The following is a 20,704-nucleotide window of genomic DNA, read 5'->3' as shown; positions in this document are numbered from 1 at the left end:
TGAGTGCTAGGGAGTACAGCATGGATTTGGACAGCAGTCTCTACCTTCATTACAGCTTAATTAGTTCACGTGTTTCTGCGACACTTCTCTGAATATTGTATAAATATATAGAAGCAACTCTCAAGAGTTATAAATACTGAGATGTTCTCTGACTCAGCAATTTGGAAGAGCTTAAATTGTCCGAAAGAAAGGAGCTATATATAGATTTGGACAAATGACAGATTTAGCCAATAAAATAGTTGAAGACCGCCTTAAAATGAATCAGAAGAGACTGTCTCAACCAAATTAACGTTTACGAAGAGTCAACAACTTGGCATAATGGAAAAGCTTATAGGGCTGGAAGGCAGAAGCTCTGGGCCTGTCTGTTCCACCCAACAAGGTCACATGTATGACCTTGACAGAGTTGTTCGCTCATCTTCAGTTTTCTCTTCAATAAAATGAATCCATCGGATATTAAGATTTCCAAAGAGCTTTCAAACTATTAATTTTTTCCTTTGTATTAGTTCTTTTACTGGACTCTTATTCCACCTTCTGACATTTATTAAAAAATACAACCCCAAACCTAAGATGATACTTCTTTGATGGATCATTTTTCAAAGCAAATATATTTTTTGTTTTGCTTTTGCAAGTGGAAATTGCTTTCTTAATTTTTTTCTAACTGTAAAAATGATACAGGACCAGAAAAGCAGAGAGAGAAAAAAAACTCTACAATGATACCACTGAGGTAACTGTATTTTTACCATCACTGTATCTGCAACATGTACCCTATAGCAGGTGCTTAATATCTGTTGAATGAATTACTGTTAATATCTTGTCAACATCCTTTGTAGTCTTCAGAACAAAAACAAACAGAACAAAACAAAACAAAATAAAAAACCAAGTCCTCTCTCTGTTTAGCCTCTAAATCAGAAGGGGACAGTTACAGTCACCAGAGACAGAAACTGCTGGGACAATATCGCGTCTCTTAGATTACACGTTTCACAACAGCTGATGTCTTACATCTATGGAATGTAGGGAGACAGTAACACCAAATACACCGTTCTGATGGCCATAAACAATGTCAAGTGCGGCTCGGTTTGAGCAATATCAAGAAAGGCTACAAAACAGTCCATAGCCCAATCAGGAGTGGTTCCAACAGCAGATGGAAGGGTAGGTTCTGCCCCCCAAATCATTCCTCCCACAGTCAGGCCCTCTTGCTTCCCTATATCACCACAGTGAATCTTCTTGGGGCACCTGAGCTCAACTCAACCATTTTTACTGAGCCTAGTGTCCTTTTGATTGTTTACTCCCTCCTCAGTAAACCAAGATGGGTTTCTGATTGATGGGAAATGAATTAAAGCTGGATCCTGTCTGCAGACATATGCTGCGTCATTATTTCCCAAATCGAATTAGTGGCTAATGTTGAAAAACTGGGATGTTCAACATGTGAATCTGAATTTTCAGATCTCTTGAAAAGTCATTGGATTTGGCACCATTGGGCTCGTAGCCCATGGAGCAATCAGCTGAAGAGCAGCCTCCCACTTGGGACAGGGTGTGTGTCCTTCAGCTCCGTGTAATCCCACCTGCCTGTACTGTGTGACATCCTGCCTCCACTGCTCCATTACTCAACTTGCTACCTCTAATTAATTGTGCAAAAGTATCAGGGGCCACCTACTAAGCACCCTGGAGGAGCTCAGAAACCAACATATAATACAAATCAATTAATTACAGTGCAGGGCGTCAGTGCAACACAGAAAGCAAGAACATGGCATAGCACGGGACTCTGCCCTGAGAAACTGGTTGGAGGTTCCCTGAAGGTCATGTTTGAACTGGGTTTTAAAGAATAAATATGAATTATTCAGACCGGTGGGTTGGTGGGAAATACTGCAAACAATGGGGGTGGTTTTGAAAGCATAGACAAGGTCTTCTGCTGATCAGCTGCCTGTTGCATAGGTGACACTCTCACACCAGCAACTACCTTTCCCAGGAGTGACACTGGTCTGTCTATATCCTCTGCCCACGTCCTCCCATTCCTTCCTTCTGTCAAAACACCAGAGAAGGTTAACCTCTACCAGGAAGAGTCTGCCTGACTAATCCCCACTTACCTCCAGTTACTTCAACGAAGGCAACACTCCCATTCTAGGCTAACTGGTTGGTTACCTGAGAATGATTCTGTTATTTGAGCTCTTTGTTTTGTTTTGGAACCTCTGACATTTGAAGAATAGGACAGCATTCCAAGCAATTAATCAGTAAGTATTTATCAAATACCTACATTGTGTAGATAACTCTCTCTGTCATATATATCATTTTTGACCCCCACAACCCAGCTGAGAAAGACAAACACAAACTAAGACCAGAGGATACAATTTAGAAAACATTTATTAAGTGCCTGGTATTCACAATTTTTTTAATTCCTCCATCCATCCAACATTCACTGAGCACTGGGCTAGGGCCAGGCATTGTGCTTAGCACTTGGAAATTCAGACACACTAAAATATACAAGCTAGCAGGTGAGACAGATCAATAAACCCATTACAATAAGTTTCCTGCCAGAGCAATGTTCAAAGTACAGCAACAACGTGGAGAGAGGAGTGTCGACTACTCCCAGAGATACTGGAAAGGTATCATGGAAAAGCTCGAGCTGCTTATCTTGTTTTTTCAGTTACTACATTTTACAACATACACAAAAATAGAGAGCCTGGTACAACAAAGCTCCATGCACCCATAATCTGGCTTTAACAATTAGTAACCACTTCTGATTCAGCTCTACCCCCAATGGCTTCCCTTTATCCCTTCCTTTTGTTTTGAAGCCAATCGTAGACATTTTTATCATTTCACCCATACTGAGCTACATTTGAAGAAGGAACTGGAAGTGTCTGGAACTTCCACTAGTAACATCTTGCTCCCCATCTATTCTTCTGCCAGTGACACTACCAGAGTTAACTACTCTCATTCCTGCCAGTGACTCCAAAGCCTTGGGTAGTTCAGGATCAAGACCCAAGACTTCATTGGAGCCTTGGGTGAAGGAAAAGACTGAGCGGATCTAGTGAAAACACCATCCTGCCTTATCTGGAATGCTGACCACATTCCTCTGGTCCTCGGTCCTCATAAAATTGCTAATGCTTTAGAACCTTATTGAGTACATGTACAAAACGGTGGCTATATTTCACATTCCCACGTGCCCTTAGCAACCTCTGGGGCAACCTCAACCATCTAGGGCTTGCCCTGCAGTCAGAGCTGACCCAGAGTCACTTTCCGTCAAAACTGAACATCCGGCTTCTCTAGCTTCCTTCCATCCCTTCAGCGTTTCCTGTCTCTCGCTAAACGGTGTCAAAATCCACGCAGTTCATTACTCAACGTTACCCTGGACTCCCCTCCCTCACAATTCTGTCTAGTCTTTTAGAGCTATCCACTATTGTCCACCTCTATCATCACCCGTCCACCCAGACCACCATTCCCTTCCCTCAAGTACTGCAATATTTCAGCATCATTCTGCCTTTAGCACCCCCGCCCCAACCCCATTCTCCAGGCAGCAGCTGAGTGATCGTTAGAAAAACCCCTGCTCAAGCCCCTTCATGGTTCAGAACACCTACAGGAATCAAGACCAACCTCCTTACTACAGCCAAGGAGACCCTGCAAAATGTAAGACCTGCCGCTTCCTTCTCCTGCTTCATCTGCTACATCTCTCTAGGCCTCAACCAAAACGCTCTTTTCAAGGCCTGTTTCTTAGGGTCTCTGTCCTCTTGCCTGGGAAACCGTTTTTCTCTCATAAATAACGAAAGCTACACCTACTGCGCCCTCGCTTACTTGCATTATCGCACATTAGCCCACAACCTGTCATCTTCATTTTGCAGGAGAAATTGAGGATGGGCACCTTACCCATGATAACACAGCTAGCGAGTGGAAGAGCCGAGACTCGAGGCTACAGAGGCTACCGGCTTACCCACAAAGTCCTAGTCTGCCCGCACACCCCTCCAACGCCGCAGAGATCCTTCTTAGCTGGCGACAGCCCCTGGCAGCGCGGGGGTGAGGACCGGAGGGTCCCACGGAGGAATGAGGCTTCTGATTGGCCGCCTCCGGCGACGGCGGGCGAGAAGGAGGGAGCGAGGGCGTGGGGGCGTCGCGGAGAAATGACGCAATGTAGCGGCTCCTTAAAGGCACCGGCTCCTAGCGCCACGGATGGCGCAGGCGCGTTCAGGGGGCTCTCGCTTGTTCATCGAGTGCTCTGAGCCGGGCCAAGCGGGTGCGCGCGCGCGCGGGCAGTGCAGACGGGGCGCGCGCCGGACGTGGACAGTTCCAGGGGTCCTGCCGGTCAGAGTCGGGAGCGGGACGGGCCCGCTGACCAGCGGGCGCCGCGATGGCCGAGAGCAGCGCCGTGTCCGACCCTCAGCACGCCGCGCGCTTGCTGCGAGCGCTCAGCTCTTTCCGCGAGGAGTCCCGCTTCTGCGACGCGCACCTGGTCCTCGACGGTGAGGAGATCCCTGTGCAGAAGAACATCCTGGCGGCGGCCAGTCCGTACATCAGGTGAGGAGGGGGCCGGGCGGGGCCGCGCTGCCCGGAGCCCAGGGGCGGGGCGGGCCGGGCGTGGCACCGGAGTCGTGTCCCCACCCCTCAGCCGCCGGGGTCCCCCTGGTCACAGCTCAGCGCGGGGTCCCTCCCGGCAGAGCCCTGCCCGGCCCCCAGGACAGCTACCGTGGCTTCGCCCACCGCCAGGTCGAGCGCCCCACGGGTCCCTTGTCCCCCTGGCGTTGACCCTGTACCGGGGCCGCAATCCCCTCGCCATCTCTCCTCGGATTCCCACAGCCCGGCGCTCGCCCGGGCCTCCGAGCCCCGCAGGCCCCCGGACGCCGTCCTGGGCCGGCCCGCGACCCGCATCCGCGAGCGGGGCGAGGCCGCGCCGGGGAAAAGCCGCCCCCCTCCGCCTGGCCCAGCCGACCGATCCCGGCTGAAGTTTGCCGGCCGTTCGCCTCCAAACCGACGCGCTGTCGGCGGGGCCGGCGGCCCGGAGCGCCCCTCCCGCGGAGAAGGCAAACAAACAACTTCCACATCGGGTGTGGGCAGAGGGACAACCCCGTTGGAGCTTCTCCTTCGGACCGGCGATCTGATCCCCAAGGCCGACGTTCTTGTCAAACGTGCTTTTTCCACTCGTGGGAATTCCGTTTAAAATTAGGGCTGTGTGTTATAGACACGCGTTAAAATGAGCTGTAGCGAATTTTAAACGACTTACTGTAATTCTCAGGATGTGGTCACAACTCGAGGACCAGGAGATTTTAGCGACTCAGAGGACATTTTAAAACTTGAGTAAAACAAAGCTTAACCTGATTTGCCATCTCAACTAACCAGATTAAAGATCGATAAGATAAATGCTTAACTACGTGTATCAGATCTTTCAGGGGGCTGTTAACTTTTCTTACAGCAACTTTCTTGCAAACTGGGTTGATCTTTTAATAAAAGCAAAAAAAAAAAAAATGCTAAAAGGTGGAGAAACTGCCCAGTAAGCTGGATAAATATAGACTAATAATAGTAGAGAATGGCTAGAATTGACAGGTCAGAAAAAGCAAAATAATGTTACTGCATTCTTAATGCTCTGTCCTAGCAGAGCTCAGCACACAAACCACATCTTAACCTTCGCATCAGTTAGACATTTGTGCTAACTCAGAAGCAGTTCAAGTGCTCTTGTAACTTCTCCTGGCTCTCTCTCTTGTAAATCCATTTGCACTCTTTGTGGATTTAAAGGTGGTGGTGGGGGTCAGGGTTGGGGGGGGAGGTAAGTCTTTGTTAGTAGGGGATTTGATTGCCAGTATAACAGCTCATAGCTGGCAGTTCAGAGGTTTGAGCAATCAATCTCAAATAGGGAACAGCAGGCCACAGTCTTCCCAGAGTGCAAAGTGTTCCCTGTTTGGGAAAATGTTAGGAAAACTACTCTAAGAATGCATTATTGTTGTAGTTGTTTAAGTGGCATCCAGGCAGCTTAGAAGGAAATTGTAAATCCCTAAACACATGCACTCTATCCCCTTTTCATACTTTATTTTTCGTCATAGCACTTACAACTCTAATGTACCCTATGTTTTACTCATTTACTTTGTTGATCTTCCCCACCCACAATGTAAGCTCAGTGAGGCCAGGGATTTTTCTTTTGTTCATTATTGCGTCCCTGGCAGCCAGAAAGACCAGTGCCTGGTGGTTTAGCAAATGTGTTGAATGAGTGACTGCCTGCCTTGCTACCACCGCAGATTGGACATTAGAGGGTGGCTCTGTTACATTTCCATTTCTTCTCAATTATCCCTAATTGAGAAGAGCATGGGACCTGCTTTCTTCTTCCAGCTTTTACTTTTATAGCTGTGAGTTCTGGTAGATGACTTGATGTTGGCTTCAGCTCACTACTCTGATAAATGAGGGATACAATGTGTCTCTGTCTCATTTAATCTTTGACCCACCCTGTAAAGGACTATGTAATGGTGCTTTGAACATCTCACAGGTCTGCACATAGGTCTATAATGATGAGCGCATGCACCGCTATATCTAATGGATTAGGAAAGGTGAGGTATTCATTTGTGACATGGTGACACATAATGAGAATAGTAATGTGAAATGTTACTTATTTATAATACCGTGTTTCCCTGAAAATTAGACAGGGTCTTATATGAAGTTGTGCTCCAAAAGGCGCATTGGGGCTTATGTTCAGGGGATGTCATCCTGAAAAATCATGCTAGGGCTTATTTTCCAGTTAGGTCTTATTTTCAGGGAAACATGGTAGCAGTAATTTAGGTGTGAAATATTGCCAATCAAAGTAGCTGAGCCAAAGGGACTTCAGATCTCCTATAGTCCAATTTTGTTACTTTCCAAATCAGAAAATGGGGCTCAGTGGACGTTAGTGACTTCTGTTATGATGAGGATACTAGAACTTAATGGTTGAACTAAGATTAGATGGCAGGGTAATGAAGCCTTGTCTCCTCGTTTATCATACCAAGTTCCAGCATTACTTGTCTTTATTCTTTGTGTAAACTCTACTACTTACTTACTTACAATGTTATGATGTGAATGCTTATCAAGTATACTTTCACAGACTATCTCATTTCGATTTAAATTTTCAACCATCTTGTGCAGTAGGTAGGACAGATATTTTATTTTTTAAAAATTTATTGGGGTGACAGTTGTTAGCAAAATTACATAGATTTCAGGTGTACAATTCTGTATTACATCATCTATAAATCCCATTGTGTGTTCACCACCCAGAAGGACAGATATTTTTGACATTTTGTAGATAAATATTAATCAGTCAATATGTGTGTTTTTCAGTGACTAATTGCTTTAAGTTTTTGGTTATTGAAGTGGTAGAATGTTCTTGGGGGGGTCTTTTAAAGTTATCAATCTCAAGTCACTTGAAAGTAACTTGACTAATTTGTATTACTATTTAGAAACAAACTGTTTAGTAATGTTTGAAACCAATGATATTGGACTTTTTAATGTATCTTCTGTTTGAATAGAACTTTAAATATATAATTATTTAAATTATATTGAAACAAAATGAATTTGTATAGTTTAGAATTTAATGTTTCCTGCTTTCTCTTTTGAAGCTTAAGCATTTACGTGTGATGTCATTAATATATGAATTGGGTGATCAAAAGTTTGGTAGTCTCTGAAGTTTTATAAAAATTTGAGTTTTGTTTAATGTCTTTAGTTAGCCTAGTTTTAGTAGCTGTCACAAGCCTCTGAAGTTGTATGGTTTGGAAGCAATTATTTATATATATATATATATATATATATATATATATATATATATATATATATATATATTGCTTCTGTATGCTCAACAGAGGGAACCAATCCAACTTTGTCAAACTAGGAATTAAAGCAATTAATTTGGCATACTTTCTACTTAATATAGGAAAGTCTTTTTATCTTACTTATTGGTTTAATCTTTTCCTGTGCTTTATCTTTGGTTTAGCATTTGTTTTTCCTCCTGAAAATCTTAGCTATCATACCACTCTAGAAGGACTTTTAGTATAAAGGGAAAAAGCCAGGAAATGCAACTTTAGCAACAAACCCTACTGCCTGAAAAAAGGTTGTTTAGAGTATGTGTCATGCAACCTTAGGATACAGATGCTACCAGAAGGCAGGCAGGACCTTTCGTAGCCCCTCATTCAGCTCAGTAAGTGGGATGCTGCTTTTGCAACACACCCTCTTCCCAGCTTTTCCTCATTCTGACCCCGGAATAACATTTTTTCCTTTGGTTTGCTGGTAAAACTAAATCTAAATGTGGCCAATGACCTTTAAGAATGATGAAGTTTAATTCTGAATAAAACGATTTACAGAATCTTTCTTTTCTCAGCAACCCTGAGACCTTCTGGGAATGGTTCCCTGAGGCTTACAGGAAATTTCTCTTTCTTCTGAATATTGCAAAGTTTGCTTTGCTTCATGTCTGAGGCTCTTCTGATTCTGGCACAATCCCATTGGTCTGATGTGGAGTTCAGACTCCTTTCTCTCATGAGCTGTGGTTCTTGTGGAGTAATGTATGCAAGAAGGATTTGAAAATGAATTACTGTGTGATTTTGTAGTAACATTAAAGTAGCTCTGTACAGGTTCTGGTTCTGGATTCACTTCTGAGAATTTTGGTTTTTCTAGGTATCTGTTGGAATATTAGTTTGGAGAGGAAGAGTCCCAAGGTTTTTGGATCCTTTGATGAGCCAGCCAACAATAAGAATGGCAATTTTCCCCTTCTCATTTTTTTGAGAGAAAGCTGGTCTAGTGAGGGTGGAGTGGAGACATTGGACAACTTTTCTGGGACTTAGTTTCCTCATGTATAAAGTGGGGTTGGTTGGGCCACATGAACAACAAAGCCCCTGTAAGTCTAAATTATGTGGCTCTAAGCAATTTTTGTTTTGCTTTGTGTGTATATGTTGTGGGGAGGGGGTTTGTTTCTGTTCTTACGGTTTTATTGCAACGTTTAAGTTTTGTTACACATTGACATTAAAGCATTTCCTTTGTCCTGTCATATAGGACTTGGTTGGGGATTCTGCTATACAAACCCGGCCCTGTAGAGTTGTTTTGTAACAAGCATTTATTTTATGCTGTTAATCTGGATATGCTCCAAGGCCTAATTATTGATGAGCCTGTTTTGCCATTTAAATATAAAATTTGACTCATAGATGATGCTGATGAAACTACTTAAGGAGACTAATAGGATCTGTAGGAGTCCGAGTTTCATAGTAAGATAGAAATTATCATCCTTTCTCTGGGTATCTGACATTTGCCCTGTAGTTTATGGGCGCCAAAGTCCATTAGCACTGTCTGCTGTGCACAGAGCATGCTGCTGGTCTCCAAGTCCCTTTTCTTCCACTTGTGCTTTGAGCTTCGTGTATAGCAGCTCCTGAATGATCGTCATAAGGATTTTGAATAGTTATTATAACCTGTTAGGTTTCTTAGTGCTCAAAGGCTCAGGTAGAAGTTCCAGGTTCTGAGATTCTTGCTGAATCCTGAGATTCTTAAAATCAAGTTGACTATACCTGTCTCTTGCTGTGCTTTTACAGTGATGGAAAGGAAATAAGCTGGCCTGACTGTCTTTTAATGGATCTAGGCCTTGTTTGTTTTTATCCATCTGTGATAAGTCATCCTAACAACTGCTGAAAAGGATGAAATCTATCCTGAAGGGCTTACAGTCACATGGTTGAAAATGATTTTTTTCTCCTCCTTCCCTTCTTACTCCTCCTCCTTCTCTTCTTTTTCAGTATTTGCAATCGTGTTTAATTAAACCCTATTCTTACATGAATTTTTCTTTTCTTTTTTTTTAATTAAAGTTTATTGGGGTGACAGTGGTTAGTAAAGTTACATAGGTTTCAAGTGTACGATTCAGTAATGCATCATCTATATATCACATTGTTTTTCAAAAGTGATATTAAAGTATGTTCAGTTTTAGAAGATGAAAGAAGTATTTTCTCTGGGCTTCTAAGGAAACTAAGCACTTGGGAATTGGAGCTCTGAATTTAACCTAGATTACTCATTTCAGCTTAAAGTTATGTGTTTATTTATACAAGACAGCAATTGCTGCTGTTGGTAGCAGTGAATGCTCTAATTCTGGAGAGCTTTTTGAAAGGTTTCAAGTGATGAAACAAATCAATAAAATTCTTGTTAGACCAGTGAATCTAACATAAAGTGAAGTATTGAATGTTTAGATTTATTGTAGAACTTTTCTGAGGGTTATTTTGAGTAACAATGTAATGTGATAGAAGGAAAACCTAGCTCTAGTGAATACCTACACCCTTAGACTTCTGTATCTTACAGTTTGTATTTCCCCTGTAAGTCCTCTTCAGTGTTCTTAGAGTAATTTTTATATAATTTAGAGCGTCAAGCAAAGTGCTTTTCCACATAGAAACGCTGGTTCTTCGGAGTTAGATTTGCATAATATAGACCAAGCATCCAGATTACAAAACCACCTTATCCACTATTGAAACTGTTAATCAGTTCGTCTCATGATCTCAAAGTGAGGCTTAAAATCTAGTTATAATCCATAAAGAAAACATAATTAGGACAAGTAAGGAGTCATTTGGCTTATGAGTACCACGAGTAAGTCCGTTAGGGAGCTATAGCATCCTTCTGCAGGATACAGGTCTATCATTTGTGTACTGAAGCTATAGCAGAAATGAACGATTTGTGAGTTAGAATTCTAGGTTGAGGCTGTGGGGTGCGATAAGTGGCAGCGTATGGTTGCAACTTTGAATTTGAGAGCCTCCCCTGGGTTCTTTGCCTCCTAAGCCATGATGAGTCCGAAAAAGGAAGGACATCAAAGGCTGAGGTAAAGGCGACAGCTGTAGCTCTATGGAGAGTAAGGGCCGTGTGTCCAGCTCAGTGCCCTCCGGTGCTCAGCCAGAGCTCTGGATCCCTGTGCTCAGAAGAGCAGAAGTGAAGTCATCTTCCCAAGTATTTATTGCCAGAGAGCGACTTAGCCATCAAATGATGATCTCATGTCTGCTGCTTCCATTTCTCTGTGGGAATCAGTTACAACTTTTCTCCTCTATTCAAAAACATTAGAAAAATAGAATACTGAGGGAACATAAGATCTTGGTGAAATATTTTGTTAGAGCAAACAGATAAGCTTCAAACAATAAATCTTTGAGAAGCAGGGTATATCGGAAATGGAAGCTGGAAGGACTGGTTTTAAAAAATAGACTGTCGAATAATGGTCTATAGACCAATAAAATGTCCTGTGCTTTCCTCTTTGGGAGTTAATGTGTTAATGATTATAGAACTTAAATATATATTTTTGCTCATAGGTATTTTGTGATTCTCTCCACTACTAAGTATTTCTGTATCTTTTTAGGAACAATTTTAAAGACCATTTGATGCTTGTGATTTTTATGTTAACATGGTAAGATGTGTAGAAATATTGGGAAACAGTTTTATATCAGTCGGTCCCTGAACTGGAGGAAACCTCACACGTTTAGGATGTGAGGTTTGTATGAGTCTCTTCTAACATGCAGAGCACGTTCATTCACTGGGAGCAGCTGGAAGTTTGAGGAAAGTAGGATCGTGAAGAGCAATGAGAATCCTTAGACAGAAAGATCATTGGTAATTGTTTCCCGTCCTCTTCCTGCCATAGCGCAGTTCTACTTCAGGGGTGGAAAGGGAGCCCAGCTGGACCTGTCGTCTTCTGGTAGCCTTCCATTTGGTTAGTAAAAGGAAGAATTTCCCACCATCATCTTGCTTGTCTCCTACACTAGAGCTAGCGTGGGAAATGTAGACTTATAGCAGATTAGGGGCTTTTTGCTCTTTGGGTGCAGTTTGTTTGCTTGCTTGCTTGCTTGTTTATTTTCCTGCCTGGCTCCTTAACAGTACTGACTTGTGTGAGCAGAGCTACCAACTTGGTCTTCTGCTTGAAAATGATAATCCCCATTGTTAGCAAGGAGGAAGTGAGCTTCTTATTGTTATCACCTCCTGCCATGCGGCAGGGACAGAGTAGTTGCTTTGCTTCCTTTGTTTACCATCTTCTTTCTTATTGGTGGGAAAGGGGTTTATGGAAATATTCCCCACTGTCACAGCTGTTGCTGCATTCTTTAGAAATGCCATCACCGCCTGAACCCATATGCTTGTGGGCTTGTGCTTAACCGTTAACAAATCACAGTTCAAGAATGAGAGTTGTCTACAAGTGTTGAAGGGTACTGTTCATCACAGACACAGGTCCCAGTGAAGGGACCTGGTGTAATTAGTGTTGACTCTTTAGGGGCTTGATTGTAGGTTTTTATTTGTTCAACAAATACACAGGAATACTCAGTATCAGCGCCAGTAGGTGCTGGGGAGACAGTGGTGATAAGAGAGACAGAGCTGACATAGCAGTAGTTTCCAGAACATTACACCTTCCGTGGCTCCGCTGTCTTTCTCACGTGCTGGCTACCATTTGAGTGCATGCTCAGTCATCTACTGAATACTGTCAAACACTGTCAAAACTGAGATGGAGTCCGTCGAGACTGAAATAACTCAACTGACTTTTTCTTCCTCTTTGGGGTTAGTAAAGAAAATAAACATGGTTTGAAAATTATTTGTGATGTTCACTTAATTTTTCAGTGTTGTGTGGTAGTATCAGAGTTTCAAGAATGGGGAAAGAATAGATTGGCTTTATTTTTGGAGTAGGCACTTCTCAAAATCTGCTCTAAAAGTGTATTTAAATAACTTGTCGGATCATTCACTACTGTATTAATAACCCCAATTAATCACGTTTACAGAAACAACTTTTTAAAAGTAGAGAACAGATTCTTGGTCGAGGTTCCCCAATGTGCTTGTTCGTTCACTAAACTTTTGAGCATTTATGGGTGGCACAGCTATGCCCTGGGCAGACAGCTCCAGCCTCCGTGGAATCCAGCTGGGGAGGCAGACAGTAGAGAAGTCTAATTACCGAGATGGAAGGACTGCATGTGGTTGCGTGGTTGCTGCTATAGATGGAGTGAAGAGCACGTCGCTCTGGGGGAAGTGCCCTTTAAACTGAAATCTGAAGGAGGAGGAGGGTTTGAAGAGAGCAGAAGTGGGCCCAGCGGGAGGCATGTGCCGCGAGGGGCACAGGGGACAGAAGTGCTGCGGTCTGGGGACAAGAACATTGGCACACCCGGCAGCAGAAGAGCAGCAGCACGCCGAGATGAGGAGCAGCGGGTAGAGTGGCGTGAACAGGGTTGGGGGGGGGCAGGGCTCGCTCGTCCTGAGTTCAGGGTGGCACTCACACTGCTCCCCAAGGAGACTGAACTTCCTCTGTAACATTTCCCTGAGTTGCTGAATGTGTATTGGGAGTTGGCTAGGGAGGCGGTGGGGTGTGGGAAAGGGACCCAGGAAAATCTTCCAACTTGGTTTAGTCTGCATGAGAGTTTAGGTTTTATTGTAAGGGTTATGGAAAGGCATTGCTGGGTTTTAAGAAGGAGAAGGTATAGTCTTATTTGGGAGGGTACTGCAGTTGTTCCCTCTAGGAACAGCTAGGAAATAAGGATGCCTTGGACGAGGGTTTGTCAGTGGAGTTGGAGTGAAGTGGCTGGAACAGAGATGTTAGCAGTAGGACTTGTCAATGAGAAAGCGGAAGACTAAGGAGAGACCAGTTCCCTTCTTCACCCCCAGCAAACAATGCTTAGCTTCACTTACAGAGAGTATTACATTAGGGACAGTCTGAAAGATTTTGCGAAGTACAGAACCTGTTCTCAAAGTTATGGCTCAGCTGTGGAAAACCAAAGAATGGAACGAAAGCTCTTTTAATTGTATAGATACTTCTGGCTATAGGAGTTCTGCGGAGGAAGAACGACTCAGGCGACTGCATAAGGTTTCAGGAGGAAACAGAATGTGAGCAAGCCCTTGGAGAGGAGGAGAGCGGGGTGAGTGGGGGGTGGGGGTGGGATAGGTAGAGAGCTGGGCACAGAGAACCCAGCTGGGCTCAGGTAGAACACAGGTGTGAGCGCAGGAACATAAGGTGTGCCCTCAGGTAGTAGGTACACTGCACTGAACTGGACTAGAGGCCTGGACAGCAATGTGGGAAGTAGATGGGCAGCATTCTAGAGTGCGGGCAATTAGATTGCGATTTGCGTTCAATCAGTAAGCACTAGTACTAGGAATAGGGCTGGAGCTCTACCTTAAGAAGGTGTCTTTGTTGTATGTTCTCAGCACGGGGAGGGCACGACTGGAGTTGCCGAATGATTCAGATTCAGCGTGGTGATGTCCAGTGGCCAAGTTCAGGGATTAGGGAAGAAAGCAACTGTCTCCTACTTGAATATGGGAGCTAAGGGTGAGGAAGCAGGAAGCCTGGCTGCTTAAGGAAGGCGGGGGAAATAATCTGTCTTTGATGTGTTGAATTTGAGGTCATGTTGCTGTATGAACGCCTTTTTTATACTTTTCTCATTCTTGAACATTCTAAGGAGTACTTCATGTACCTGTGAATATGTGTGCTTTTGCTTCTTGTCTCTGCCTTTCTTGACCTCCTGCTCTTTTCTGGCAGATACATTCTTAGTCATCCTTCTGGACCTGGTTCCAATATCCCTTCCTTTCTAACATTTTTCCAATTTGCCAATCACTCCCTGCCACAGGCTCCTGTAGTGTATTGCGGGTACCTTCAGTATGCTTTCAGTGTTGCCGTATCAGTGGGGGAGAAATAAAGCAGAGAAATGCACTGGGTGCTTTTAAAGCCCTCATCTTTTATTTCCAGGGCCAGAGGCACTAAATCCATTAGTGGAAATTCTGCACATAAGAGAGTTGAGTTGACTGCAGTTTGCAAGTATTGATGAAGAAGTAGAAAGAAGATCAGAGCTCAGGAGGCTGTGTACACACTGCTTCCAAGTAGGATTAATCTAGTTGCTCTGACATTTTACTGTGTAGCTGAATATGTGTTGGGAGCTGGGGGAGAGGGACAAAACCTTCCAGCAGAGTTTAACCTGCAAGAGAGTCTTCACTTCTGGACTGTTTTAGATGGCACAGTTACCAAAGTCCATTTCTGGTGCCAAGAAACCTGGGAGAAAAAGGGACCAAATTCTTTATTCAGGAGTAGTAACTCCAGAGAGAGAGCTTTTGTTGCAGCATGACTAAAGAATTCACTGAAAAGCATTCATTCCCTTGACAACATTTTGGAAGGCATTTTCCAGCTTCGGATTGTTTGGAGAAGTTTATAACAGTAGATCATACACTAAGGAGGTGCCAGAAGCAAAAAGGTGGTTTTAAGATTGAGTTTAAAGATGTGAAAGTGTAGCTTACGCAGGAGCTGCCTCTCGTTTATTAAAGGGAACTGAAAGGGGGTGTGTTTCAGCTGTAGTTGTTTTTTTGTTTTGTTTTGTTTTGTTTTTATCTGCTCCTACTATCTCTTTTTTTAAAAAGAAAAAAGAGACAGTTTCTTAACCTTCACTTAATACTTGGCTTGAACTGCTTTGAAAGGATGAATTCAAAGATGATAATAAATTCATATAAATTCTCACTTTTCCTTTGAATTTATTCGGGAGTTCTACTTTCTCTGCCTTTGAAAAGGCCGAAACCTTCCTTCTAACTCTTTACATTGGGAGAGAGAGAATGGAAAATGAATAGAAATATGGAGCTATTTCTGAAATATGGAACTTTTGTAGTACCATGTTTCCCCGAAAATAAGATCTAGCCGGACAATCAGCTTTAATGTGTCTTTTGGAGCAAAAATTAATATAAGACCCAGTATTATATTATATTATATTATATATTATATTATATTATATTATAAAGACCTGGTCTTATGTTATTATAATTTTAATTTATATTATTATTATATTGTTACTTATATTAATTTTTGCTCCAAAAGACACATTAGAGCTGACTGTCTGGCTAGGTCTTATTTTCAGGGAAACAGGGTATTTAGTGTCATTTGTATAGAGCAGCAAAAAAGAACCAGATCAGTCAGTTTCTAGAGAGAGAAGACTTGTAAGAGTACCCCCAAATCAAAGGGGCTTACTCTTGAGATGATCTCTGCATGGGGTCTTTAGGTTATAGAAGGAGCCTCTTTTAATAGCATCTGAGAAATCATACCCGAGTAGAAAATCTGGAACCGTTTGACAGGTCGGGGCACGAATGTCTTTCTTTTATGTGTATTTCCAAAAGGTCAGGGTGTGACCAGAATAAGGATTCAGGTTTGTTTCATTCTAGAAGAATTTTTTGCTTCACAAGTTGCTGCATCATAATTCTGTCTTTGAACTCATCTTAAAATTTTTAACATGCATTTTAAAACCTTGTCTTTTAAGACATAAATTTTATTGAGTGCTTTACTTTCAAAATTACAAGAACTAGATTTAAATTTTAAGAATCTATGTTTTACACAAAAAATTATGGAAAGTCACAGGAGAGTGTAATTATTTATGTTACCTTAAATTAATTTCTGGTTCTGAACAGCATACTTAATACATTGTTATCGTAATCTCTATGTACATATTATTTATGGTTTATCTTTCCACTTGAAGTCATTTCATATCCCTCTTATATCTCAATATAATGCTCATAATCATTTTTAGTAGCTATTTGTTATTACATCATATTGCTGGTGTTCCATATAATTTGCTTCATCATTCCCTGATTTGACATTTTAATTTCCAGGTCTTTTTTTCTTCTGTAACAAATTATAAAAAAGCTTCAGGTTTTGTTTTGTTTTGTTTTTTTCCTTTGCGTATTTTTTGTAGGTGCCCATAAACCCACTTTGGGGGCTGTGTCCCAGGTATGTCTGTTTCTGAAGATAGAAACAGATTTGTGCTGTTATGTGAAGCCAGATTATTGTCCAGGAAGACACGGTATCATCTAAAGGTTATAGAAGGATAAATAGACTCTGAAAATCATAACAGAATAGAAAATCTGGAACTGGCAGTGTGTATCTGATGTTTTTTTCTCAGATCTATCACCATTGCTTGTCACTTTTGCAAGTGGTTTCTCAAAGTTATTATTATTTTTTAATTAAAGTGTATTGGGGTGACAATTGTTAGTAAAGTTACATAGATTTCAGGTGTACAATTCTGTATTACTTCATCTATAAATCCCATTGTGTGTTCACCACCCAGAGTCAGTTCTCCTTCCATCACCGTATATTTGATAAAGTTATTATTTTGCACATCTGTTAGGCTGGCTTTTAAAATGTTGTGTGTTTGCTGTTGTAAAAACATTTAGAGCAGGGTTTGGCAAACTTGCTCGGTAAAGGGATAGGCATATTTTTGGCTTCCCAGGCCACATGTGGTCTCTGTCACACATTCTTCTTTGTTTTTGTTTTAACAACCTTTTACATTTTTAGCTCAAAGGTCATACAGAAACAGGCTGTGGGTTGTCGTTATTTGACCGTTGATCCCGAGTATTAGATGTTTAAAATTTGGACATAAAAACTTTAACTCTGAAGATCACCTTCAATGCTGTTTAAATGTCATCTAATGATGATTTGCGTTCCAGTCTTCCATAGAGCAGGAATCCGCATCGGGGCTAATTCTCCCTGGCCTTCCCTCCCTTGCTCTGCCATCCGTATTCTCCTTTTACGTCTAGGATGTTGTTCTGTTGTGTATCTTCGTCCTTCTCCTGTATTTTTTTCTTTTTTGGCCTTCTCTTCTGGCTCCTTTTTCATCGCATAAAAGGATGCTTACGTCTTTTCCAGTGCCTGGCATATAGAAAATGTACAAATGTTGAATGACTGCATCTGGTGAAAGGAAACAAACTCTATGTCCTTTTCTAACATGTGCACGATTTCCTCTGCAGCAAGATTCTTGAAAGAAGCGTGTTTAGCTTGTCCATGGTCTCACCTCCTGTTTCTGTCTTCACTTTGCACTTAGACTGCTACATTATCTCTCCATTAAAACTGTCTAAGGATTTGCTAAATATAATCACCAAATCAAATAAAAACTTTTAAGTGTTTATCTTACTTAACCTGTCTGTTGTATTTATCACTCTTGGTCACTTTCTTGACACTCGGTCTCTCCAGGCTTCGCTGACACCTTTGTCCCATTTTCCCTACAGTCTGCTTTTCTGGCTCTCCCCTCCATGTCTCTACATGCGATGTGGCACAAGATCCTGTCCTCTTCCTCTACTCTCTCCATGACAATGTCATCTAACCCAAAGAGGCCTCTGCCCCGCGCTCTCTGCTGAGCCCCAGGCCTGTATACCTGGCAGCCTACAACGTGGCCACCCTAAACCCAGCTCCCTCTCCGTCGCCCTTCATTTACTGTACTGGGTAACGTATGAGTAGACTCCCCAGGAGGAACCTGGAGTCCTTGGGGTGCCATCTCCTCCTCACTCCTTAGCATTTCATTGATGCTGGGAACTATCATTTCGACCTCTGCTTCTCTGGGATCTGTCTCCTCTGCACCATTGCCACAGCTCACAGTTAGCTTTTGTTAGTTCTGAATTGCGATAGAATCTCTTACTGGTTTGTCTGCCTCCGTGCTTGGTTCCCGTCAGTCTTCCACACGGCTACTGCCAGAGTGATGTTCTGAGAATGTAATTAGATTATGTTTAAAACTCTAATGTCTTTAGAGACGTGGTTGACTCAGGCACTGGGGCATGAAAAATACACCACAAGCCTTTTGTGTCAGAAAGCAAGAGGGTGCTTGAAAGAAGATAGAGGCTTTTTTTTTTTTTAAGATTTTATTGGGAAAGGGGAACAGGACTTTATTGGGGAACAGTATGTACTTCCAGGTCTTTTTTTCCAAGTCAAGTTGTTGTCCTTTCAGTCTTAGTTGTGGAGGGCGCAGCTCAGCTCCAGGTCCAGTTGCCGTTACTAGTTGCAGGGGGCACAGCCCACCATCCCTTGCAGGAGTCGAACCGGCAACTTTGTGGTTGAGAGGACGCGCTCCAACCAACTGAGCCATCTGGGAGCTCAGCGGCAGCTCAGCTCAAGGTGCTGTGTTCAATCTTAGTTGCAGGGGCCGCTGCCCACCATCCCTTGTGGGACTCAAGAAATTGAACTGGCAACCTTGTGGTTGAGAGCCCACTGGCCCATGTGGGAATCAAACCAGCAGCCTTTGGAGTTAGGCGCATAGAGCTCCAACCGCCTGAGCCACCGGGCCGGTCCCAAGATAGAGGCTTTTTGAAAAGAACATAGGAGCCAACCTGGAAGAACTCCCAATGACCAAAGTTGCAATAATTTGAGCAAGAAAATGAATATCAATAATGTTACATTGTAATCCATGTAATAAACATTCATGTGTCTAGGGATGAATAAATGGATGAATAAAGAAATAAATGGAGTAGACTGCTCTCCCTTACAGAAGAGTTTCAATTAATAAATATAGAAGGAATAAGAGGATAGAAAATCATCATTTGAACACCATAGTAATAATTGTTGCAGGCAAAATCCACCAATGGATACCAAAATTAGTGGGCAAGAGTTTGAGGAGAAAAAGGATATTTATGTATTCTCAAAGTATCTCCTCCAATATATCTATTTATAACAGAGGGGAAAATAGTAACTTGAAGTTTGTAGTAGAGAAGCAGACAGGGCCAAGCGGCCAAGATTAGCATCCCCAGTCATAATACATGTCAACGTCATGTTCTCCCTGATACATGTGGAGAATGCCTTGTCGTCACCTTTGTGGTTCCTGCCAACAGTGCGTAACCTCAGTCTAATCATACGAAATGAAATAAACCCACGTTGAGGGGCACAGTACTGACCAGTACTCACCAGTACTCAAGCTCTTGAAAGGTGAAGAAAGACTGGAGAACTGTCAGAGCTAGAGACACAACAACTAAACGCAGTTTGGAACCCTAGACTGGATCCCAGAGCAGAGAAAGGACATTATGGGAAAACTGGTGAAATTCGAATAAAGTCCATAGTTTATTTAGTAGGTTTGCACCAATCTTTATTTCTTAGTTTTGATCATTGTACTGATTACTTAAGCTATTAACATTAGTTAATAGAGGTTAGATGAAGGATCTACCAGAACTCCGCAATTCTTTAAAACATTTTATAAGTAAAATTATTTCAAAATAAAAATATTTTAAAAAACCTCCTCATGAGTGGCTCCATTTCCCTCAAGGTGAAGTCCCAACTGGTTCGTCTGGTGTGTACGTCCTCCAGAAGCTGGCCCCTCTCCTCCGTGTCTGCTCTGCTCTCTAACCTTGCTGAACTACTTGTGTTCTGTCCATTCTCAGTGCCTTCGCTGTCCCCTCTTCTTCCTCCTAATATGCCTGTAAAATACTCAGCTAAGACCCAGGTCAGGGGCCACCTCTATGCAGCCCTTTCTGCCAGCTCTCCCCAGAGAGCTGACTTTTTGCCTCCCTTCTGCTTAGCACAGCGCCTGCTCCGCACTATACGGGACTTGTCACGTCCCGTTGGTCTCCTCCAGTCTGACAGTTCCTCACTCTTCCCTGGTCTTTCACGGCGTTGGCACTTTGCTGAGTACCGGTTAGTTATTTTGTTGAAAGTTCCTCAACCTGGGTTTGTTTGATTTCTTACAATTAGCTTGAGGTTATGCATTTTGGGCAAGAATACCACTGGAGCGATATTGCATCCTCCGCGGTACATCATATTGGGGGGCCCATGATGTTATTTTTGTCCCCACATTGGTAATGTTAGTGTGATCACATGGTTAAAGATGGTGTCCACCAGGTTAATCCACTATTTTTCTCTTTGTAATTAATAAGTAAATTATGCAGTGATGCTTAGAGATTATGTAAATACAGACATACCTCAGATATATTGCTTCCAGACCATGGCAATAGAGTGAATAGCTCAATAAAGTGAGTCATATGAATTATTTGGTTTCCCAGTGCATATAATAAGTACTGTGTT

The 20,704-nt window shown here is 42.6% G+C and overlaps 1 protein-coding gene across 3 annotated transcripts in view; it reads left to right on the top strand.

The window, feature by feature from the left end:
* The first annotated feature begins 4,096 nt into the window (after positions 1-4,096).
* GAN (gigaxonin) overlaps positions 4,097-20,704 on the top strand; it is a 60,811-nt gene continuing 44,203 nt past the window's right edge. The window contains exon 1 of one of the 3 annotated variants that reach the window (XM_074314526.1): positions 4,097-4,503. In XM_074314526.1, the coding sequence (XP_074170627.1) occupies positions 4,337-4,503 (167 nt within the window). In that variant the 5' untranslated portion in view covers positions 4,097-4,336. Of the gene's footprint in view, positions 4,504-12,982; positions 13,117-20,704 lie in introns of those variants that run through there. The other 2 variants (XM_074314527.1, XM_019743720.2) reach the window with 2 other exon arrangements.

Source organism: Rhinolophus sinicus, linkage group LG11, assembly GCF_036562045.2.
Source record: "Rhinolophus sinicus isolate RSC01 linkage group LG11, ASM3656204v1, whole genome shotgun sequence".
NCBI lineage: Eukaryota > Metazoa > Chordata > Mammalia > Chiroptera > Rhinolophidae > Rhinolophus > Rhinolophus sinicus.
This window is presented reverse-complemented; position numbering and strand designations above follow the sequence as displayed.